This window comes from Phallusia mammillata, chromosome 3, assembly GCF_965637545.1.
Source record: "Phallusia mammillata chromosome 3, kaPhaMamm4.hap1.1, whole genome shotgun sequence".
Classification (NCBI taxonomy): Eukaryota; Metazoa; Chordata; class Ascidiacea; order Phlebobranchia; family Ascidiidae; genus Phallusia; species Phallusia mammillata.
Genome location: NC_137254.1, coordinates 12,045,793 through 12,067,066, shown reverse-complemented (window position 1 = coordinate 12,067,066; position 21,274 = coordinate 12,045,793). Strand labels below are relative to the sequence as shown.

At 37.8% G+C, this 21,274-nt stretch overlaps 3 protein-coding genes, 1 long non-coding RNA gene and 1 other non-coding gene across 7 annotated transcripts; 2 read left to right on the top strand and 3 right to left on the bottom strand.

Annotated features, from left to right (window-relative positions):
• Positions 1–7,729: 7,729 nt before the first annotated feature.
• On the bottom strand, positions 7,730–8,361 carry LOC145220116 (uncharacterized). Its single transcript, XM_080087409.1, has one exon. It carries the CDS (start codon positions 8,351–8,353, stop codon positions 7,874–7,876), a length of 480 nt encoding a protein of 159 aa, XP_079943535.1. The 5' UTR covers positions 8,354–8,361; the 3' UTR covers positions 7,730–7,873.
• A 4,947-nt stretch (positions 8,362–13,308) lies between these two features.
• On the bottom strand, positions 13,309–14,908 carry LOC145220131 (uncharacterized). Of its 3 annotated transcripts, none has more exons than XR_013858001.1 (4): positions 14,815–14,908; positions 14,722–14,760; positions 14,132–14,214; positions 13,309–13,954 (listed from the first exon to the last, which is right to left on the bottom strand). It is a non-coding gene; the product is annotated as an uncharacterized LOC145220131 (long non-coding RNA). The 3 variants fall into 3 exon arrangements; XR_013858002.1 differs by having other exon boundaries at positions 14,132–14,209; XR_013858000.1 differs by having other exon boundaries at positions 14,722–14,908.
• Positions 14,909–15,183: 275 nt separating this feature from the next.
• On the bottom strand, positions 15,184–15,257 carry Trnas-gga (transfer RNA serine (anticodon GGA)). Its single transcript has one exon. It is a non-coding gene; the product is annotated as a tRNA-Ser (tRNA).
• A 921-nt stretch (positions 15,258–16,178) lies between these two features.
• Positions 16,179–16,949, top strand: LOC145219523 (general transcription factor II-I repeat domain-containing protein 2-like). Its single transcript, XM_080086877.1, has one exon. It carries the CDS (start codon positions 16,179–16,181, stop codon positions 16,947–16,949), a length of 771 nt encoding a protein of 256 aa, XP_079943003.1.
• Positions 16,950–16,973: 24 nt separating this feature from the next.
• Positions 16,974–17,894, top strand: LOC145219522 (general transcription factor II-I repeat domain-containing protein 2B-like). Its single transcript, XM_080086876.1, has one exon. It carries the CDS (start codon positions 16,974–16,976, stop codon positions 17,892–17,894), a length of 921 nt encoding a protein of 306 aa, XP_079943002.1.
• Positions 17,895–21,274: the final 3,380 nt, after the last annotated feature.

Genomic DNA, 21,274 nt, shown 5'->3' with positions numbered 1-21,274 from the left:
AAATACTTTGATATGTATACTTTTAGACACTGGAATCAGGGTTGCTTAAATGCAGACTTGGAAAACTAGAATTCTAGTTGGGCAAATTAGAGCAAAATGGCGGTAACACTAGTTCTAATCTAATTTAGAATTATCGAGTAAGCTCTAATTCTACTCTAATTCACAGTTTTCCGAAAATCGCTCCAACGGCACTTTTTGGCATGTGATCTGAGCATGCATTTTTTAACCAATGCGCACAAAACCATACAGTTAACAAGACCAAACTACATCACTGAAACACGTTTATCAGTAAAATTTGGCACTCAGCTCCGTTTAAACACGTTTTAGATGCACCGAATCGTATTGTTTTAAATGTGCAAATCTATAAGTTTAAATTTGAAACAAACTAAAGTTGGTTGGCTTAAATCTAATTCTAGTTTAATTTCTAGATTTTAAGAAAATTCTAATCTATTTAAAAAAAAACGAAAAAAAATCTAGTTGTCCAAGTCTGCTTAAATGTACTGCTGCGCCCAAGTCGAACAATCTAAAAATCTCAATAAATCTGTCTCCAGCTCAGTGACCCATGGTCAAACTCCCAGGGCGACTAACGCACAGCTTGAAGTCTCCAATCGTATTCTCAAATATCAATCGTAAAATTCGTTGTCTATTGCAGTTGTGAATTGCCGTTTATACACAATGAATTGAGTGGTGTGTGATTTCCATATTTTGTAATCTTGCCCACGATAGCTACCTTAAAAGCCCACATTAAAATTGTGAAAAATATTGGGATTAGTTAACTACGACTTAAGTCCATGTATTTTTGCAAAACTCCTGTCTAGCCCAGACCATAAATTACGACAGGATATTTAATAAGAAAAAGAATCAAACATAAACATTATTGAGAAAAATCGAATTACGTATACATCATCGAACAAAAAAAAACACTATTGACACAAAATATTTGTAGAACGTTTGGTTTGTTACCTGGGCAGTTTACAGCCTCACACAAGTGGACCAGTCTTTTTTGGTAGTGTCCTGCACATTCAAAATAGATGCTAGCTCCGTTCCATGATCTGTAAGTCTTCAGTTGCGTGTTCAAACCATGTTTTTTCCACCGCTTTTTTCCACATGTGCTTCAACCTTTCAACATAGGGTTTCAAATGCGCTATAAATCTCTTTTTGTGACTTTTACAAACTGCTGAGTTTTACCGAGTTTGAATGGTCGAATCGGAAACAATGTTTCTACTCTTCACCCAATCAAATTTTCGTTTAGATATTTTATGAATATTTTTGCTTTATTTTGGACACAATGGTGTTTATAAGGCCAATACAGACTTTATTACGTTGCAATAGATTTGACAATTTGTTTTATTCTTTGACTGGACCGAGCCTCAGTTTTTCCGCGTTCAGGATTGTGTTCAGGAGGGAAGTTTGTTACACCACAATCACAAGAAAAAAAATCGAGTTTGTGCGCAGCCGCGAACAATTGCTTTCTTTCAGCATTGTTGTACTCCGAAGACGTATTTAAATTTTCACACAATTTGCACTTAGTCGTATTTCTCAACCTGTAAATAAGGCAAAAAAGTCTTAGCGCATGCGCCATAGGTTGACCATCCCTACAGTAGTGACTAGGTGTAGAAGCATAAACCACAATTTCTTCAAAACGAGTGGTAGCCTTTTAGTTTACCACAACTGACCATGTTTTGTCTGACTTTTTCGGTCTGATACATAATGCAGCACTTACTTATAGTTTGGGCGAAAAGCAACAGGAATTCTAGCACAGAAAGAGACGTCATCTTGTAACTAAACTGTAAATCTGAGAGCTATTTTTTTTCAGTAGACTACAACATATAATATTCCAACATACGCACGGTAAGTACTTTGAGTTTTTTTACTTTAGTTCCCTCGAACAGTAGACGGTTTGTAAACAAAGTCACTAATTCTGCCACAGTTTAAAATTCGTATTGTCTACACAGCAAATCGAAAGCAAATGCACATTTGCTGCTCTGAGCAAACAAGTTGTTGTGCCATACCACACGTACCAAGAATCCGGTATAATAACAAGATCAAAAGTTTAAAACATAGTTGAAACAGGAAAGCCAAAAATTGAATAACGTTATTCAATGTCGCTACAAGTTCCTGCTGCTGCCATAAACAAAGGAAATGCGCCTGTCGTTAACCGCTTTTAGTTGGTACTGTGCTTTTAATATATGGTAAGGGCTGTTACAGCAAAATATAAACATAAACTTCCAAACTGCAGAAATATCAGGCAACCTATACCCACTCGGCTGCTGCAAATTCTGCAAAAACGAAACATGATTCTATTTGCACTGAGTTATATGCTACTATCGACAAAATGTAAGGTTGGGTTGTACATGAGTTTACAAAAATGAGTCGAAATGACCAAAAGTTAAGAGTGCGAGATTTATTGAGTAAAAAGCAATGATTGCAATCGTTTTGTAAAGCACGCATAGGTATTCTTGGCATAGTGACTGACCTGTTAACTAGGGCAGTCCTTGTTTTAAGTGCCGGTGTTCGCACGTAATGTGCTTTTTTTGTGATAAATACAACATCAACATCTCTGATAAAGCTTGTATTGGAAACGTTTCGACAGTCGAAAGAGACACAAGTATATCAGGTCAAGCAATGTTAAAACCAATGTTTAAACATTCGTTTGGAACACTTTTCACGGATCTGTTCATACGTTTAATAAGGAAAAAATACCGAAATAGACTTAAAAAGCAACACGCTTTAATACTAATAAAACGTTTTGGCAAATGCTAATGTCACCGTCAGTGAGATCAGTTATACCTGTGTTTGACACCTAAAGTCGCATAAAATTCGATAAAAAAGTGACAAACAAGCGTCGTGTTTGATTACTTAAGCATTTCGCAAGTCTATTTGGGCCATTTTTTCCTTAATAAATATATGTTTATGATAGTGTATACAAAAAAAACGCAATAACCAACTTTGCCACAATCAAAAGACGTTGTTTTTAGCGACTGCGATAATGTAATGATTATAGCAAAGGCTTTTAATTTCGTTACTAGACCAACAAGAAAACAACAAAGGCTCTTATTGCGAACGAGTAACAAAATTGCTTCCGGTATAACGGGAACCCTAAGGCGTCTGCAATCACGTAACAAATTAGCCGTTTGGTAAGACTTCAAAAGACCGCTTTGGTAACATGCAAATAGTAACCGAAATGCAAACCAGCCAATTGCGTTCTTATGCACTGTGCACACTAATTGAAAAAAATTTCCAACATCAATTCTATTGTTTTGGCAAACATCGCACGCACACAGTTTCTTTTTCAAGCAAAGTCAATTAAAATAACTTGGTTGTCACGAAAACGCAATTTTAATTTCACAAAAATGTCTGCTGCAAAAAGTCGCATTCCTTATTCGTGTTAAGGTTTTCCCGCATCGTTAAATATTTCCCGAAACAAATGTCAACCGTGATGTCGGTGTCAAACTTTGGGCCGTCGCAGCATCAGTTGTACACGTTTATAAAGCCATAAAAAGCTGAAAGCTTTGCTAGTTCACTTTGCAAACGTGGGCTACGATTTGTTGTTTATCGGTTTGGATGAAAAAAGTGAGCCAACATAGGTTTTAAACTATTTCTCATTCGCACAGCAGTCAGACCGTATTAATGTTACTGTCAAAACATGAAAGCTGCAAAGTTAGTCGTGATATTTTTCACATTGGTGCAAGTTTCCCTCTGCCAAAAATGCAAACTCGTCACAGAAAAAACGTACTGTGGGAATGAAAGTGGAACAAATGCACAAGGTAAGTTCTTTTGTTCATTTGTTTACGAGTAATTACTGGTCACCCGGTCTTTAAGGAAAACCCCGAAGCTGCCAAATCATCAAGTCAGCTTCACCATACGCTACCAGCGGCATATATTCACTTCAAGAATCAAGTGGATTTGAATACCAGACATATTGTCCTATTTTTTTTTGGGGGGGGGGGGGGGGCAGGTGTAATGGTTTGCGCTACAGGGCAGAACACAAGAATCAACACCTATAAATGGCATCCTCTACAAGCTTTCCATAGTTTATCCAATTCAGATCTGTTTAAAAAAAAAACTTTTTTAGGGGGCTAACGGGTAAATGTTGGGGCTACAGGTTGGAAAACAACAATCAACGAAATGGCACAATAAACAAACTGTCCAAATTTCATCCTATTCGAACACTACTTAAACCATTCACCCTTTTTGGGGGGCTAGTGGGGTAAATAATTGGTCTCTACTCCAAAACTAAAAAAATATCAAATCACATTACCCCAATCCACAGTCCTGTAAATTTTTGTCCAAATCGGCAAATGTGTAAACATTTGGCCACTGTAGGGGCTTTTGAGCAACAACCGTTGATGCATCTGACGGCTGTTAACACCCCCTGACTGTCAACTGCATTTTTTTAAACGTAAAACGAAACAACGATAAATCGTACACAACACAAAAAAAGCAATTATTTAATATAACGGAGCGAAAAAAACAACGGTTACATGATTTGAAACGAGAAAAAGGAAGAATCAACGGACGAGAGTCAATGAAAAGCTTAGCACATTAAAGATATTTTTGATAAATAATGAATAATATAATATAACTATATATAGTACGTAATTATTATTTCTATTTATCTGACTTGCGTATAAAAGTGTTTGTGAGTAGTGTTCGTGTGTCGATATTGAACTGTGTTTCGACAGTAGTTTCGCCGTACAGCTCAACAAAGATGTTAAGTTGGTGCAGCAATGTTTTGTAGATAATCGCTGCTTGTCGTTCAACGAAAGGAGTATGCGAGTATAGGTACTCGTTTTTGCAATCGAGCTTGATTTTTTGTTTTATGACTGTATACCGCCAAATTGCTACGGCCTTTACAAGAAGCAGAGGTGTTTCGTGGTCACTGCAGTTGATTCGTAGCGTTGAAAGCTATGTTGTCTTTTTCAAAAATGATTTGTTTGAGTGTGTTAATGATCTGCTTTGTTATGTCACAGTTTGTTAAAAGGTGCTCGATGTTGTCATGATCACATCGACAAAATTTGCAAAAAGTACGTCTAATCCTCCCGTTATTTAAAATTAGCATTTGCTTTTCTCTGAAAAAGTCTCCCCATTTGTATCCATGGTGTATTGAAAGGTATGTGTGTTGCCTTTCAAAGTTGTTGAAGTATTTACGAATCCCCTTTTGGTAGAACAAAGCCCTTTTCCATGTAAAGTCTGTGATGTGTGCTGGTATGGTGATAATTTCTTTTTGACGTATCAATTCATAGTAAAAGTGTTTGTTTGGCTTTACTTCAATTGAAATCGGCGTCGATTTCAATTAGAGTTGTGTAGTAGAGTGTGTAGATGTTTTGCCAGTCTCTTGTCATGATCCAAGCGTTTGGTTTGTTGTGTATGAAGAGTGATGGTTTTATTGTTTTTAATTTATATCCCAAGTTATAGATTGCCCACTGTTGCCAGAACTCTGTAATTGTGTCGGTGTTTATTAGGTCCCTGATCTGTTCTAATTGTGTAACATTAATTTTAATTTCAACGTCTGGCATTCTTAGACCCCCATTTTTGAAGTCAGCTATTAATTTTTTCCGGTTGATTTGTTCGATTTTGTTTGGTGCCCAAAAGAATTGATGTAGTAGGTGGTTTATTTGTTTTGTATGTTCATGTGTTGGTGGGAAAGCTCGTGCCAGGAAAAGGATTTTGGGCATTATTATCGTTTTGATAATAACCACTTTTCCTTGTGTTAGTTTCCTGTGTTCGTATTTCGAGATGGTGGATTTAATGTAACTGATGTATGTACTCCAATTTTTGTGTAGTACCCAATTTTGTGTGGTGCAAATAACTCCCAAAATTTTAATGTCGTGTTTTAAATAATTTGGGTATCCGTAATTAATTTGAGTTCGTAAATTTTTTGAAAATGCTATGATTTCTGTTTTATCTTTGTTTATCTTTTGTCCGCTGGCTTGTTCGTATAGGTGCATTTGTTTGAAGATTGCGTCCAAAGATGGGTTGGTCTGTTATGATAAATGTTGTGTCGTCTGCATATTGCTGTAATTTGGGTTGGACTGATCCGAATTTTACACCGTTTATTTTGGGGTTGTTGTTCGTGGTTGTTATGAGAGCTTCCGTGATTGCAACATACAGAAGCATTGAAAGCCCGCATCCCTGCCGAACACCACGGTTTACTTGTATTTTATTTGTTAATTTCCCATTACCGTTGATCTGGCTTGTAATGTTTTTGTATAGAATTTTGATCCAAGTTTTTGTGTAATCGTTAATTTGTAGTTTGTCGAGGGTTTTGAACAAGAAACCGTGGTCCAGCGTGTCAAAGGCTTTCGCCATGTCTATGAGGACTAGTGCAAGAGGTGCGGTTTTTTGTATAGAGTATTCAACGATGGATTTGATGTTGTAGTGTATGTGGTGTAAATGTCGTTTTAAAAGGCCGCATTTTTGTTCAGTGGATATTTTGTTGTTGAGTTCCTTTTGTAGTCTGTTTGCGATCGTGGTGCTGATGATTTTGTTGTCTGTGTTTAATAGTGAGATTGGCCGCCAGTTTTTGATCAATGTTTTGTTTTTTTGGAATGAGCTTTACGATGGCGTTTCTGTGTGAGTCAGGAAGTTCTTCGCGTGTGTAAATGTTATGGATGACTTCCAATATGTCGTGTTTGATGAGTGTCCAGAATTTAACGTAAAACTCTATTGGGATGCCATCCTGTCCAGGTGATGAGTTTGAGGTTATTTTCTGTATTGTTATGTCCAACTCCTCTAAAGAAATTGGAGTAAAGTCGTGATCATTATGTTCTTGGTTGACAGTGATGTTGGACAGGAAGTGTTCTTGTGCATTACTTGTGGTTTTACTTTTTGTTTGCCAGAGTTGTGAATAGAATTGGTGAATTTCGTTAATAATTTTAGTTTGATCTGTTTCAATTTGACCTTCGATAGTTAAGTTTTGAATACTAGTGGTTTTTTAAGTTCCACAAATTTAAGATTTGCTTCCAAGTTGTTTGGGTTCATGTGTGTCATTAGTGTTTGTAGTTCTGTTTGTGTATTGTAGTTTTCTTGTTTCTCCGCTTTTCGCTTTCTTAACGCAAAAGAGATGGAATGTTTTTTTTATACTGTGTTTCCCACCAAGAAATAGGATTCTCGAACTGATCCCTATTTTCCTGGTGGGTTTGAATTATACTTTTAATGTCGGCTACATAATCAGAGTGGTCCAAGAGTGATAAGTTTAGTTTCCAAAGGCTTTTGCCCCAGCGTTTGTTTAAGTTAAGATTCAAAGTTATTGTTGGTGCGTGGTTGTGATCAGAGAAGTGGATGAATTTGTTGTGTTTTCTAGTGGTGTCGCGCCGAAAGAGTCGGTCGCTCCCGTAGCGCATGGCTCTGAGTGTGTCAATCTGATCTATGATCAAATTGAAGTCCCCGCCTATGATGATATGTCGGTGTAGGTGTTGAGTTAGACTTCTTTCAATGATTTGAAATAGGTCTAGGCGTTTCTTTAAAGAACCGGCCTTTTGTCCAGATGGCATGTATATGTTGTAAATAGTAAATAGTGTGTCGTTGTACTCAAAGTCTAATTGTTGTAGTCTAAAATCGGTAATGATATGGTGAGTGAATTCTATGTTTTGCCCAAAACGTTTTTTGATCAAAATTAAAGTGCCATCATGTTTAGCTTTTCGGTCCGACATATTTCTCCAATGTACATTAAAGAAATATATATATCAAATTTTGTCTGTTTGCCCAATTTTTAAAGACAGTTTCATCTACTTTGTGCACTTCTTGAATCAGAAAAACATTTGAATCAACTTGTTTATTAAAGTTAGCAATATTAGATAAGTTATGGTCTAAACCGTTTACGTTAAGTGAGGATAAACTAAACATATTTGCCGCCATTTAACAGACTGAGTTACGAGTTTTTTGAACTATTTAGGTTTTGTTTTTTTCTTAGTGTGTTTCTGTTCGCCACTGGAGCTGAGGTGTTTCTTTTATTCCTGGATCTTGTGTCTTCTTCTTTGTCTTGAGTTGATTCAGATTGTTGGGTTTGGAAAAGGGTATCTAGTTGAAAGCTTGTTTCAGGTGGTTGTGAAATAATCGGAGCAGCTTTAGTTTTGGCATTATGCGATGTTAGAGGGGGGTGAACTGGCGTTTCGGGTTGAATTTGGGGAGTATCGTAGTGAGAGGATTCGCTTTCGGGATAGTCGATGCGTTTTCTTGCGTTGTTGAGCAAGTTCCTATTTTGCGTTGAGAGCTTGGGAGAGATTGGAGACGAAGAACCTTCAGCAGACCGAGGGGGTGTAGAAGAGATGGTATGGATATCATCTTTAGATCTTGCAGATTGAGATTTTTCGTTGGGTTTTGTTTGAGATCTAGAGTGTTCTTCTTTCATAGGTTGGGTTGGGTGGATTAGTTGAAGAATGTGCCTGCTCTTCAAAGATAGCTTGGATAGCTTTCTTCTACATCTGGTTATTTGGGTTAATTTTTGTGTTCAACCTTTTTGAGTTTTGATCCATTTCTGCAAGCACTGCTGTTAAATCTTCCGCAACTATGGGTTGAATTGTTTTCCATTTTGGTGTGGATTTGTCTGGTTGCTGTTTTTTTGGTTTGTTTGTTTCTGATTCTGCTGGGACAATAGGAGATTTGCAGGGACATTCAGAAAATTCATGGGCCACTTTACATATTTTGCATAGTTGTTTGGCACCGGTTTGCCCAATGCCGAGCGCCAAGGCAATAAGCACATCTGGGGCCAAAAGACTCCCCTGGTTTGATGAGTTGCATTGTATGACCAAAGATTTGATGGGTGTGCCACATGTTATCTAGAATCGCATCTTCGAGAAACAAGTGCATGTAGCCATTTTGTATAGTTGGATAGTCTTTGTAGGTTAAATATTCGTGTTTATAAAATTTTCCCCATTGTAACTGTTTGCACGCATCGTTCCAGTGATCTTCTGTAAGCTCAAGCGGGACAGGATAAAGTGTTACTTTAGTTAAAGGTCGAGGAGTTTTTTCTGCTTTGATTGTGATTACGCTGTCCTTATAGCTACAAGATTGGCTTGATTTGAAGCGGTCATAAAGCTGCCCAATGAGATTTCTATGCTCTTCCAAAAACGTGATTTTAAAGATTTGTTTCCTCCTGTTGATAATTCTAAAGCCCTGTAGAGCCGGCTTGTAGTCTTGAAAAATGGCGCTTCTAGCGAACAGTCCAACAAAATCCCCGACTTGAAAATTGTTTTCGGCCGATATTTGTATATGAAGGGATCTATATTGATCATAAAACTTATTAATATCGAGATTTTTTTTTTTTTTTTTAATTTTTTTTTTCACGGGGTTCGAACCCAGGAACTTCCCGGGGACGAATCCCGATCAGGTTTTTTATGTCTGTATGTGGGTCAGGCGCGCCAGGCCGTTCGGCCAAGTTCCTATTAATATCGAGATTTTTACGAATATCCATATTTACAATAAGCAATGTCAAGTTGATTCAAAATTTTAATAATTTGGCGTTTTGGGCAAAAATTTTATGTTTGTTGGTTTCACGTCCAGAGACGTGGAGTGTAGCAAGTATGTGACGTAGTTGTGGTCTACGACTTAGGCAAAGTACTAATTGCTCACTTTACGCCCGAGGCGTAGGTTAACCAATTAGTGACGTCAAAAGAGGGAAAGCCCCAAAGGACCTCTCGCTGGCACTACGCCGACGAGGGAGCCAGAGAGCTTTTCCTCAGGAAAGGTGAAGAGCACTCCTTCGTTAAATTCCTCCGAACCGTTTCAACAGGAAACGGGTAGGAGGTAACGAAAGAGGGCGGTAGATGTTATAGAGCGAGCTAAGTGCGCCAAGGGCCTTAGAGGCAGTTAGACAAAACACTATATACTACACACTACTCAAGTGAGACGAATAGTTACCACGAGAGGGCCAGAGAGCCTTTAGAAGGCAAGTTATCTACTATAAAAGTTGAACCAGGTTATCAGGTTAATTAGAGTAGAGAGTTTACCATGAGGGGTTTTAGCGGCCTAATTTAAGTTTGTCGGATAGACAGAGCGAGCAGAATATACACAACAACCCTGCAGTGTGCCTGCGCACCAACTGGCTAAACTGTACAAAAAAGAATAAGCTGGCAAAACTACCGTCCTGCTAGCGGATAATGGTTAAACCAAAATAACACAACCAAACAAAGTTACATGCAAAGCGCAGAAAATTTTTTTTTCCATGTAAAGGCCCCGCCCGGCCTCAACAAGTGACGACCGACCGTACATCGGCGGTAGTTATTTGTCGTCTCCTAAAACGCAATATCGGAAAGGTACGAAAAATGATCGATAACAGAAATTTTCCGTTGCACGAACAGAAAGTACAATCAAACAAAGTCGATAATAAACGCAAAAACAGAGGTGCATGCTCGTTTTGCTTGCTTAAAGGTTAACGCATTGATACATTTAGGACAATTTTATACATATAGTTTGTTATGCAAGGTACAGTTCATATTAAACATTCAGAAGTATAACGAAAAGTTGCTATAACTAAGTATTGTGTATGTTAAGATTAAAGTAATTTTGTATGGTTTCTTCGCAGTATAAAGCTTGAAAGTGTGTTTAATTTGTCCGATTAGATTGTCGTAAATTTGCGCGGTTATTTTATTAACAAATTGTGTTTGATGTTTCAAGTATTGATTCATTCGATCAAGTTTAGTTTTTTGTTCTATGACTCTGGAACGCCATATCTCTTATTGAAAAATATAATTTAACCTTTGACCAACTCGACCGTGGATCCATCCGTACCCTTCATCAGTTAATAACCTGTTCCCAAACGAATATCCCTGGCGCGGGTCGAAAACAATAGGGTTGACACAACATACAAGGATATTATTCAAGACCTCAGGGATTTGATGGTGTAGTAGACTAACGCTTCTAGGGACGTCTCCGGTTGTCACATAAAAATCCGATCTCAACCAACCGTAGGAACTAATTTGCATAAATCCAATTTTGACGATCTGCTTAATTTTGTTTCGTCTTTTTGTTTGTTTCGCATGCACAGCCAATTTTTCGCATTAATTCTTTCTTTTTTTTCCGTTACTGTATCGCCTTTTTTTTATTTAATCCGCAACTTTTAAAGACAACCGAGAGCGTCATAGATTAACATCAAACATCCCCAGTTACTCTTTTTTCATTGACCCTGTTTCAAAAATTGTGTTTTCCTTTTATTTGCTGCAGGCCCGCAGCGCTTCCACCGAGTACCTGAACAATGTGCATATATGCACGCCACAAACGAATAGTGGCGAAACCATGGCGACTTGTCCGCCATGCGTACTATTCAAATTAGGAAGGGGTGTCCGGACCGCGTCGAAACGATCTCGCGTTGAGAAACTCCGACATGGTTTTCTCAGTTTTATAAAAATACGATACTTTTGCATGTATTTGCTTTCCACTTCTCTCTTTTCGCATCCTCCCAGGGTCAAGCATATCCACCGAGTGTGGGGAGCGACGACCCTGACTTTGTATTTTCCATTTTCTTAACCGTATAGTTTTTTTTTGTGTGTGTTTTGTCTCCCCCTCCAGATAATTCCCACGAGTAAAGCCATTTTGAACCGCTGCCCACTACCATTGAATAGTCTAGTGGTAACGGCGTAAGTCCCGTAATAAACAGATCACGGGTTCTAATCCTGATCTTCCCCCTAAAATTAATGGTTGAGACCGGTAGTGTATGCAATGCGCCTTTCTACCTTCCCTCTTCGCCCTTCTCCCAGGGTCTATGCATATCCGTCGGCGGGGAGCGAAGACCCTGTCTTTTTGCCTTTCACGTGACCCTTTTGCGTTTGCTTTCTATCTTCTCGTGCGTGTCTCTTGTACTACGATTTTTATGTCGTGTACTTGTGACGTTATTTTTGTTTTCTATTTTCGTGCGTGCGTGTTTTGTTTTTTGTACTACGATTTTTATGTCGGGTACTTGTGACGTCTTTACCCTTTTCACTTCGCGCCGCTTCTCGCAGGGCCCAAGCATATCCGCCAAGGCGGGGAGTAAAGGCCCTCTGACTTTCTTCTTCTCTTGTTGACCAACCCCGAGGGGTAACGGCACTGCGTTGCCAGGCGTGACGTGCCCGAAATTCATCAGTCTGATGATTTCGTTTTTTGTGTTTGTTTTATTATCGCATTAAGTTTTTTCGTATCGCTTCGTTTATTGGCGTTACAATAAACAAAAGATGCAAATTTATCCAAATTTTCTGAAAAGCGAAGTAAAAATACTCGGGATTACATGCACTACACAAAGCTGGGTTATACATAAAAATTGGCAACTGTTTATAAGTCACGCCAAAAACATCACACAGCGTTTTACAAACAGAAACTTAACATTACCTGGTAAAATCACTATAATAAACACACTTATAATTCCAAAAATACTATTTTTAGCACGTGCTTTCCCACCATTAAAGAAACACATTAAAGATCTCGATTACATTCTATTTCAATTTTTCTGAGCACCAAATAAAATAGAACAACTTAATCGAAAAAAACTAATCGCACAATTCGAAAACGGAAGTTTAAAAATGCTGATATACAAACAAAAATAGACGCCACACAATTGGAAAAATTAAGAGATCTAATAAACACTGAACAGCTAAATGAACTATGGTTAAATTGGGCAACCTATAACCTTGGCTTTAAATTACAAAAAATTAAACCAAGTCTCATAGATAACTCTAAACCAGTGGTTCTCAAACTTTTTTGACCGCGACCCAAAACTGTTTTATGAACATGTCACGACCCAAGCCTCAAACATCAAAAAATGTGTTTTTTATATACATGAAAAAAGACACAGGCAACCAGTTGTAGTACACAGTACTATGAAACAATGATTTATTACAAACAAATTGATTAACTTGATGAGATTATTAAAACTTTTTTTTCCTTCATAATATCTTCAATGCCCGGCTCTATTTTTCATTCGGAGGACCACTTAATATTGTCTCTTCAGTGAAAAGTCTGTGATTCGACTTTTCACTGTGCCGTTCGATAACGAGAAGGGCTGCAATTTCGAGGCCACGTCGCTGCCGAACAAGAATCTGACCATGTCAAAATTTCTGCAGGCTTAACGAGCTCAATTCTTTCGACAACACAAAATACATTGCGGCTTTGCAGCACCATGATCATTGATAGAAGTGAATCCCTAATCTAAAAAAAATCCTTGCACGAATGCTTACTCGTCCTTAAACGCTAACTGTTACATCTCCACGTTCAGTTTCGCACGACTAACTGATCCCACTGTTACCCTGCTATGTTACAATCGCCATATGCGTCGCAGTAAAATTTGAAGGATAATGTAGCAATGATTGGTTCATTTTACTGTACAACGAGGTCGAGTGAGATGACTTTATTAATGCATTAAGTAAATTCGTTTGTGTTTACTTAATGCAGTAATAGTTCGTTTGGGCAGAATTGAACCACCATAGCGCGACCCACTTTGAGAACCACTGCTCTAAACCAACCGTTTGGAAAACAAACCAAGAATGGCAAAATATCTACCAATTATACAACACCCTAACAGATACAAACGATGATTTCAATTGGAAAAAAGCTAAACTACGCCACTTTTACTTCGAACTTTTAAAACAAATTGAAATACCAACAAAACCAACCGCTTTCCCTGAATTCAATTGGAGGAAAGCACTTTTCCGTCAAAAAAGCATTAAAAAGTTTTTTAATAATCAGGTTAGACAACACACATATCTTACGATACAAAAAGCCTATAAATGGGGTGATTTTTATCAACAAAAACAAATGTACACCTTAAACAACGGACGCACTCGTTTAACATTTTGTAAACTCTGTCGTTTAAACGAAGATAACATTGATCATCTTTTAACAAACTGCGAAATATCAACATCTATTTTGGATAAGTTAAAATTAACTTTACTTGAAAAACATAACTTCGTTTTCAACCCAACTGCTCTCTTAACATTGTATAACATTTTCGATGTAGAAACTTCACTCATAACAGTAAAAACAACTGAAAAAACAAACAAAAAAAAACAGATGTCAGGAGGTTGCCATGATGCAGTTGTATTAAAAAAATTATTCACTACAGGTTTCCCAAGTTAGTTATTATAAAACAGATTGCTTTATAGCAGAAGTCAAATATAGTATGTTACTTAGGCACCACCCTAAACAGAAGGTGTTGAAGTACCATTGATGCTTTTTGGTGACCCAGCCTATCCACTCTTGCCTTGGCGCTGCAAACCATTCATAGGAAGTAAGCCAAGTCCTGTTCTAGAGGAAAACATACTCGCATCTGATTAATTGTTTGCTAACAACGCTGCACCATCTAGCGAAGGTGCACTTTATCGTCAAGCACCTTACATTATTGTTCAAACAACTTGCCTTTACGTCGTTCCAGTTTTGAAAAATAATTTGTATATTAGCCTACGTTTAGTTAATGATTTTAATACATTTCTAGTTGTTTGGACTGTTTGCTTTTTTTGCACAGTCAAAAATGCTTGTTTTCCTATATACTTAATTTTACTTTTTGTACACAATTTCGATTTCCCTATTTATCCAACTTTTTTAAATTTTTGTTTATTTATTTAAGTTTGCGCGTAAAATATTTAGGTTGCAATAACGTATGTGTTTATTGAAATAAACTAACAGTTGAAAATAAAGAAACTAACAAAAAAGCTTTACAAAGGTCTTCAATGTTTTTCTAATAATTGCAATAACTGTTTTTTAATGATCGTCGAAGCAATTACGCATCAAATCCATTAACCGAACAAAACGCACCATCTTTTTTGCTTTTCATTCGTTCCATCTCCGTTTGACCTTTAAACAGTTTTTTAAAATCCTACTACTGCAAAAGTTAGTACAACAGACTACCTCTTCTGTGTCGTCATCTAGCCGGGGTTTCCTCCTGCGCAGTATATATTTATATTTTGTACCTTCATATATCTACTTTTTTACAGGACGGCTGACTGCTGCAAGACACAATTAAAAATGGTGACCAAAATCCATTTATAATTGCTACAGGTATGATATATTATAAATGGTAATGCGTGCTCCATTATTTGATCTGATGATGTGTTGCATTACAATTCCAGGCCATTTTTCAGCATCAGCCAACAGGTTCTTGCTAATTGTTGAAAGAAACCAAATCACAGTACGCCAGGCCCATTGAAGGCGCTATACCGAATCAGCCGGCCACCAAGCATTCACCACCATATGGCAAGGCGTAGGCTAGAAAAATCTAGCCTGCGGTGGGATTCGAACCCACGACAGGAGTCTTTCCGGGACTCGCGCTCTACCAACTGAGCTACACAGGCTCATTGGAGAATCCGCCAAAAGTCGAATCACAAGCACCGTTGCCTGCCTCGTATGCTGCACATGTCAGCTTCGTAGTAGGGGATCGCCAGATTGACCAGTATCAGTTAAGAAGAACATAAATTCATAACTGGGATCAGCCCTGAAGCGTCTATGCAGACCAGCGATCACGGCACACTCATAAGTAAATCACAGTACGCCAGGCCCATTGAAGGCGCTATACCGAATCAGCCGGCCACCAAGCATTGAAAGAAATCTTAACTGAAAGAAACCAATTTATGAATGCTGTGACTATTTTACAGTTTTCGCTGGCCTCTTTTGTTCATTCTAAGTGTTTAACATACAGTATCCTCGAAGTTCACAGGCATCTATGGCATCTGATGTGATGCTTTCAGCGTGCTAAAGGCGCCTGCTTAAAGATTAGAGACCCAATCATTCGTTATCGCGGGGTGTTTTCGTTGCGTTGTGACGTGCTTGCGTTTATAAATTATGCAGACCTAAAAGGGGCGGTACAGGGAAAAAGTTGAGAAACACTGACTTATCAAACTGGGTTGCAACCACTGATCTCTATAAACCAGGGGTGGGGAACCTGCGGCCCGCGTGCCTTTTTAATGTGGCCCGCGTCTCAATTTTGTTCAGTACAAACATAAATAAAATGTTAATGAACAAATATTCCCTTAAAATGACATCAAAATTATTGGTAATTTGTATTTAATATCTTTCCATTCAACTTTATGACGTTAAACTTCTGTACAAATTGCCACACATTCAACCACTGTGACGTAACAACCACTCGACTGTCTCTCCTTACAGTAACACATCATGCGTCATGTGGTGCTAGTTTTAATTTGATTTCAGAGCTATTAGTTTGCTATACAAACTTTGGATCCTTTTATTGTTGTTCAAAAGTTTAATCTTGGAAAATGGCTACTTGCAAAAAAAGAAAGATCAGTGATGAAGCTAGGGTGTTCCAAAAGGAATGGACAAACTCTTATGTTTTCGTTGAAATAAGTGACAAACCTGTATGCCTTGTTTGTGGAAAACATGTCGCAGCAAAGAAAAAATCAAATCTGCAGCGTCATTATGACTCCTGCCATGGTAATTTGAAGAATTTAACAGGGCAGGCTAGGCAGGATAAGATTAATGTTCTCAAAGGAGGCTTAAAAGCGCAGCAAACTACTTTGCAAAGGTACTGCAAAACCGATAACGATGTTATTCAAACAAGTTATGAAATAAGCAACCTAATTGCAAAGAAGCTGAAGCCACACATGGAAGAATTTGTGAAAGAATGTCTTGTTACAGCTGCTAAGTTGTTAGCTCCGGACAAAGTCACATTGTTTCAAAAAGTTAGTTTATCAAGAAGAACCGTGTCAGATCGGATTTGGGAAATGGGAGATGATATTGAAAAGACACTGAAACATAAAGTTCAATGTTTCGAATTTTTTGCGCTAGCCCTTGATGAGACTACTGACATTACAAACACAGCTCAGCTAGCAATCTTTATTCGAGCAGTAACTTCCGATTTCAAAATAGATAAAGGTTTGTTGTCACTGGAACCTATGCATGGAACTACGCGTGGTGAGGATTTGTTTGAAAAACTTATCTTGGCAATGCGCAAATTTAATCTTTCGTTTGAAAAGTTAAGTGGCCTTACAACAGATGGTGCTCCAGCCATGATTGGTTCACAAAAATGATTAACAGCACTGGTTAAAAAAGAAATGACTCTTCGCGGTCTTGCTGCAGATGCCTTAGTTTTATGCCTTTGCATCATACATCAACAAAACTTGTGTGCAAAGTCAATTCAACTTCGTAATGTCATGTCAACAGTAGTGAAGTGTATCAACTTTATCAAAAGCAGGAGCCTCAACAGCCGCCTGTTTAAAAATTTTTTGGAAGTATTAGATGCGGATCACTGCAATCTCATTTACTATTGCGAGGTCCGCTGGTTGAGTCGCAGTGACATGTTAACACGCTTTTATTCGCTACGAAGCGAAGTCTGTCAGTTCATGGATATGCAGGCAAACCCTGTCGACGAACTTAGTAACAGCCAATGGTTGTGTGATCTCGCATTTATGGTTGACATCAGCAAGCATCACAACGAACTCAATATGCAGCTACAGGGGCCTAACCAGCTTTTACACGTCATGTTTGCAAGAGTGAAATCATTTGAAACAAAGTTACAGCTGTGGAAAGTGCAACTTCAAAATAATGACACCACACATTTTCCCATCTTACAAGAGCAAAAACCTTCTAAATATGCTCGTGAATGTGAAAAGATTTCTGAGGTTTTTACTGAAAAATTCCAGGACATGAAAATCAAGCAACTAGAGTTGGATATTTTTGCCACTCCTTTCAACGTTACTGCAGCTGCTGTTCCTAGTAAGTTTCAACTTGAAATAATTCAGCTCCAGTCTGATGATACATTGAAAGCTATGTATCTTAACACACCGCTGGCCGACTTTTATCAACGCTATATAAATGCTGATGATTTTCCCATCCTGCGGAAACATGGTCTCAAATTTTTGTCCCTCTTTGGAAGCACGTACTGCTGCGAACAATTTTTTTCTAAACTGAATCTCACGAAGAGTCGATTCCGCTCGAGATTAACTGATGAAACGTTGAAATGGAATTGCGAGTAGCAACATCTTCGACTGCAGCAAACATCGCACGGCTCACCAAGGAGAAGAACTATCAGCCATCTCACTAAGAGTTTTTTTTTCGCTCGTAAAATATGAAACAATGCTTTGGATATTTTATTCGGAATTGAAAATAAAAAAATATTTGGCCCGCCCAAACTGTGGTGCAATTCATCATAAAGTAGGTTCCCCACCCCTGCTATAAACCCTGGATTGCGCTACTGGCCGTCACGGTTGAAGCAAATTGAAGCGCAAAGGCGGCTGAAAAAGAAGCCCCAAAAAAGCATTGCGGGCAATGGGGAGAGAGTGGAAAAATGACGATAATTTTTATTTTAGGCATCTGTATAGCGATTTTTGCAGGTATAATTTTTGGTTAATAGGACGCATGCATTCTAGTTTGTAATAACCTATAAATGTGCGTAGATTGACTGTGATGTGTATTAGTGTAGGTGTACTGGATATACGTTATTAAGTTAGTGTTGAAATAAATCATTACTAAGTGGAAATAAATGTTTTATTGTGCAATGTAAGTGGTTTTCGTGCTTTTTAAGTATTTTAGACATGAATTCAACAAGATGGCTACTTCCTTCACACAAGATGATGTAATTCTTTGTGTGACATTACCTTGTGCTAATCCAAACTGCTGTTTTTGACTGTTATCAAACTTCAGGAAATTATGACCTCACTTTTTCTCTCGATTGAGTGCATTTGGTTTGGGTCTTTATTATCTTGCCATGGTGACATTATGAAATTTTGCAATTCCATTTTACATTTATGATAAATTTGTTTCCAAACATTTCAGACATAACAGGGTTTATGTTTCTCCAATAAGCAACCTTAATTGTCTCTGGAAAAATTCCACTGGAAATGTTTCAGCCTCCTCCCAAACCCTCAAGCTTTATGACACTGCAGGATTACAATACAGCTATTTTCGACAACAAACACACTACGAAGGGATTTGAATCAGATTAAATATTTTGTGTGTGAATACTGTTCTACTTCCAATGTGTATGTTTTGTAATCATTTATGACACCGCCTATAACAGGGGTGGGGAACCTTTTTGGCCATGAAGGCCGCATAGCTATCCATCGTCCCATGCAAAGGCCGCATTGACAAAAAACGCTAGACACGGACTTCAGCAACAGTTTTAATCAAAAACAGAACTGTGGAAGAGCTTGTAAATAGAACAACACAATGTAATTTACAGGTTTCAATGAATACTTTTTTTCTATTTTTTGTACAGGATTCGTAATTTATCAGTAACGTCACAAAAGTATGACAACAAATGAAATCAGAGCAGTTCCAAATATTTTTTGTAAGCTTGAACGGAGTTTTATGATGGAGATCCAAAAAAAGTACAAGCCAAGAAGGCAGTGGTGCGATTCAGCCAGTTCGCGCCGGTTCAATAGAACCGTCTTACGAAATTTTATGAGATCAACGAACCAGTCAGCATTACTGGTTACTGTCAAAGGACTTTTTGTATCAGAACCGGCTGAAAAATATAAATTTTGTGATAAAACCGGCTGACAAAAATTTCGAATTCAACCACTGCCAAAAGGTAAATCTGTCCAGGTTAAATTACGACTTAAATGTACAACATTATTAATTAGGGCCTGATTCGAGTACAACTCTGCTTTAAGTTAGTGACTTTTTTGATTTTGCTTCTTTTGAGAAAGCATTTTGATATGAGGTTCCAACTTAGTGGTTCTTAGTATCAATTGAGTCTCCCAGTGCTCGTCGGTTAACTGAGTTCTCAGTGAATTCTTGATTTGCGTCAAGTACGAGAATGTCGGTTCACAACAGTATGTTGTAGAAAAGCAAGAAATGAGCCGACGTGCATATTCACGAAGACGAGGATACTCTATTGCACTTTTCCAAATATCCATGGGATCGTTCCGGTTTTCAAACTGGGATTTTATGATATTATCTTCAGACATTTCAATAAGTTCCATTTGTAATTCTTCTGGAGCCATTGACACATCTACTAAATGGGGCTGAAAAGCAATTTGCAGAATGATATTATGGTTTTCAAAATCACTAAATCTTCTGTTATATTCTTACACTAATGAGTCCAACACTGACGCGTATTCTTCAAACGACCCGGAGAGGTTATCATTTTCGCTCATTACTTTCGTAAGCTGGGGGAAATGCTCCTCTGAAAGTTTCGATTTAACCAGAAGAGACTTAAAAAACAACAACTTTTTTCTAAAAGCCTGAACCTTTTGCCACATTTCATAAATAGACTTATTACTCCCTTGCAAGGATATGTTCAACTAATTTTGTTTTGACATCACATCACATAAAAATGCAACGTCTCGGTAGAAGTTTGGATCTGATCATTCGCAACTCTTGCTGTTAACTTCGAAAAACTCAATTATTTGCTTTCGTAGGGATATTATTTTAATTACTTTTCCTTGTGACAGCCAGCGTACTTTTGAGTGATAAGGCAAATCTACACTATTCACTTCATCATCCATTGCAAGAATGTTTCTAAAGTGACGGTGCTTCTGAGCATTTGCTCTAATGTAGTTCACAATGCCTACAATTTTTTGCAAAGTGTCATTCAAAATGGCAGATTTGCACAGAGATTTTGCTGATGTAAAATGCAATGAAAAGAAATCAGTGAACCTGGAACTTTTGTTTCTCTTTTAAGATATGCAACAAATCCTTCTTTTTTAGCAATCATAGCTGGAGCACCATCTGTGCAAACACTTTCCAAATTATTAATATTCAGTCCCACTTTTTGACATTGCTCTTTGAAGTTGTTGAAAACATCTATACCCCGCGTCCTTCCCTTGAGAGTGCCCAAAGCTAGCAATTCTTCATACAGTTCAAAATCTCCAGTTATAGCACGAATAAAGTACAACACTTGCGCTGAATCGGTAGAGTCTGTCGACTCATCTAAAGCTAAAGAGTAAAATACATTTTCTTTTTGGACTATAGTTTTCAGCTGATCTGTGACATCAGATGCTAATTCATGCTGGCGATCTGCGTTTGTCCTCCTTGTATTTGTTAAGATTTTCTGGATCTATACATTTTACAACTTCTAAAATACATTCCTTTATGAGTTCTGAATCGATGAATGGTTTACCTTTCCTTCCCAGCAAATAAGCAACTTTATAGCTGGCTTCTGTAGCTTTATTCTCTTGTTGAAACACAGTTTGAAAAAACTGCTTTTGCTTTGTTCTACCATCTTTGAGTTTCAGCAACGCTATCTTTCGGGACTCGCCTTCTAACATGGCATACTTATTGTCTTTGTGAAGGGTATAATGCTGATGGGCATTGAATTTTTTAACTGTTAAAATTGTGGAATCGCAAAGCAGACAAGTCATTTTGCATCCAGTACTTACAAGAAAATATTGTAATTCCCATTCTTCATTGA

Excerpts from the sequence above, each read along its gene's own strand:
- LOC145220116 (XM_080087409.1), bottom strand. The coding sequence starts at position 8,353 with ATGAAAGAAGAACACTCTAGATCTCAAACAAAACCCAACGAAAAATCT.
- LOC145219523 (XM_080086877.1), top strand. The coding sequence starts at position 16,179 with ATGGCTACTTGCAAAAAAAGAAAGATCAGTGATGAAGCTAGGGTGTTC.
- LOC145219522 (XM_080086876.1), top strand. The coding sequence starts at position 16,974 with ATGACTCTTCGCGGTCTTGCTGCAGATGCCTTAGTTTTATGCCTTTGC.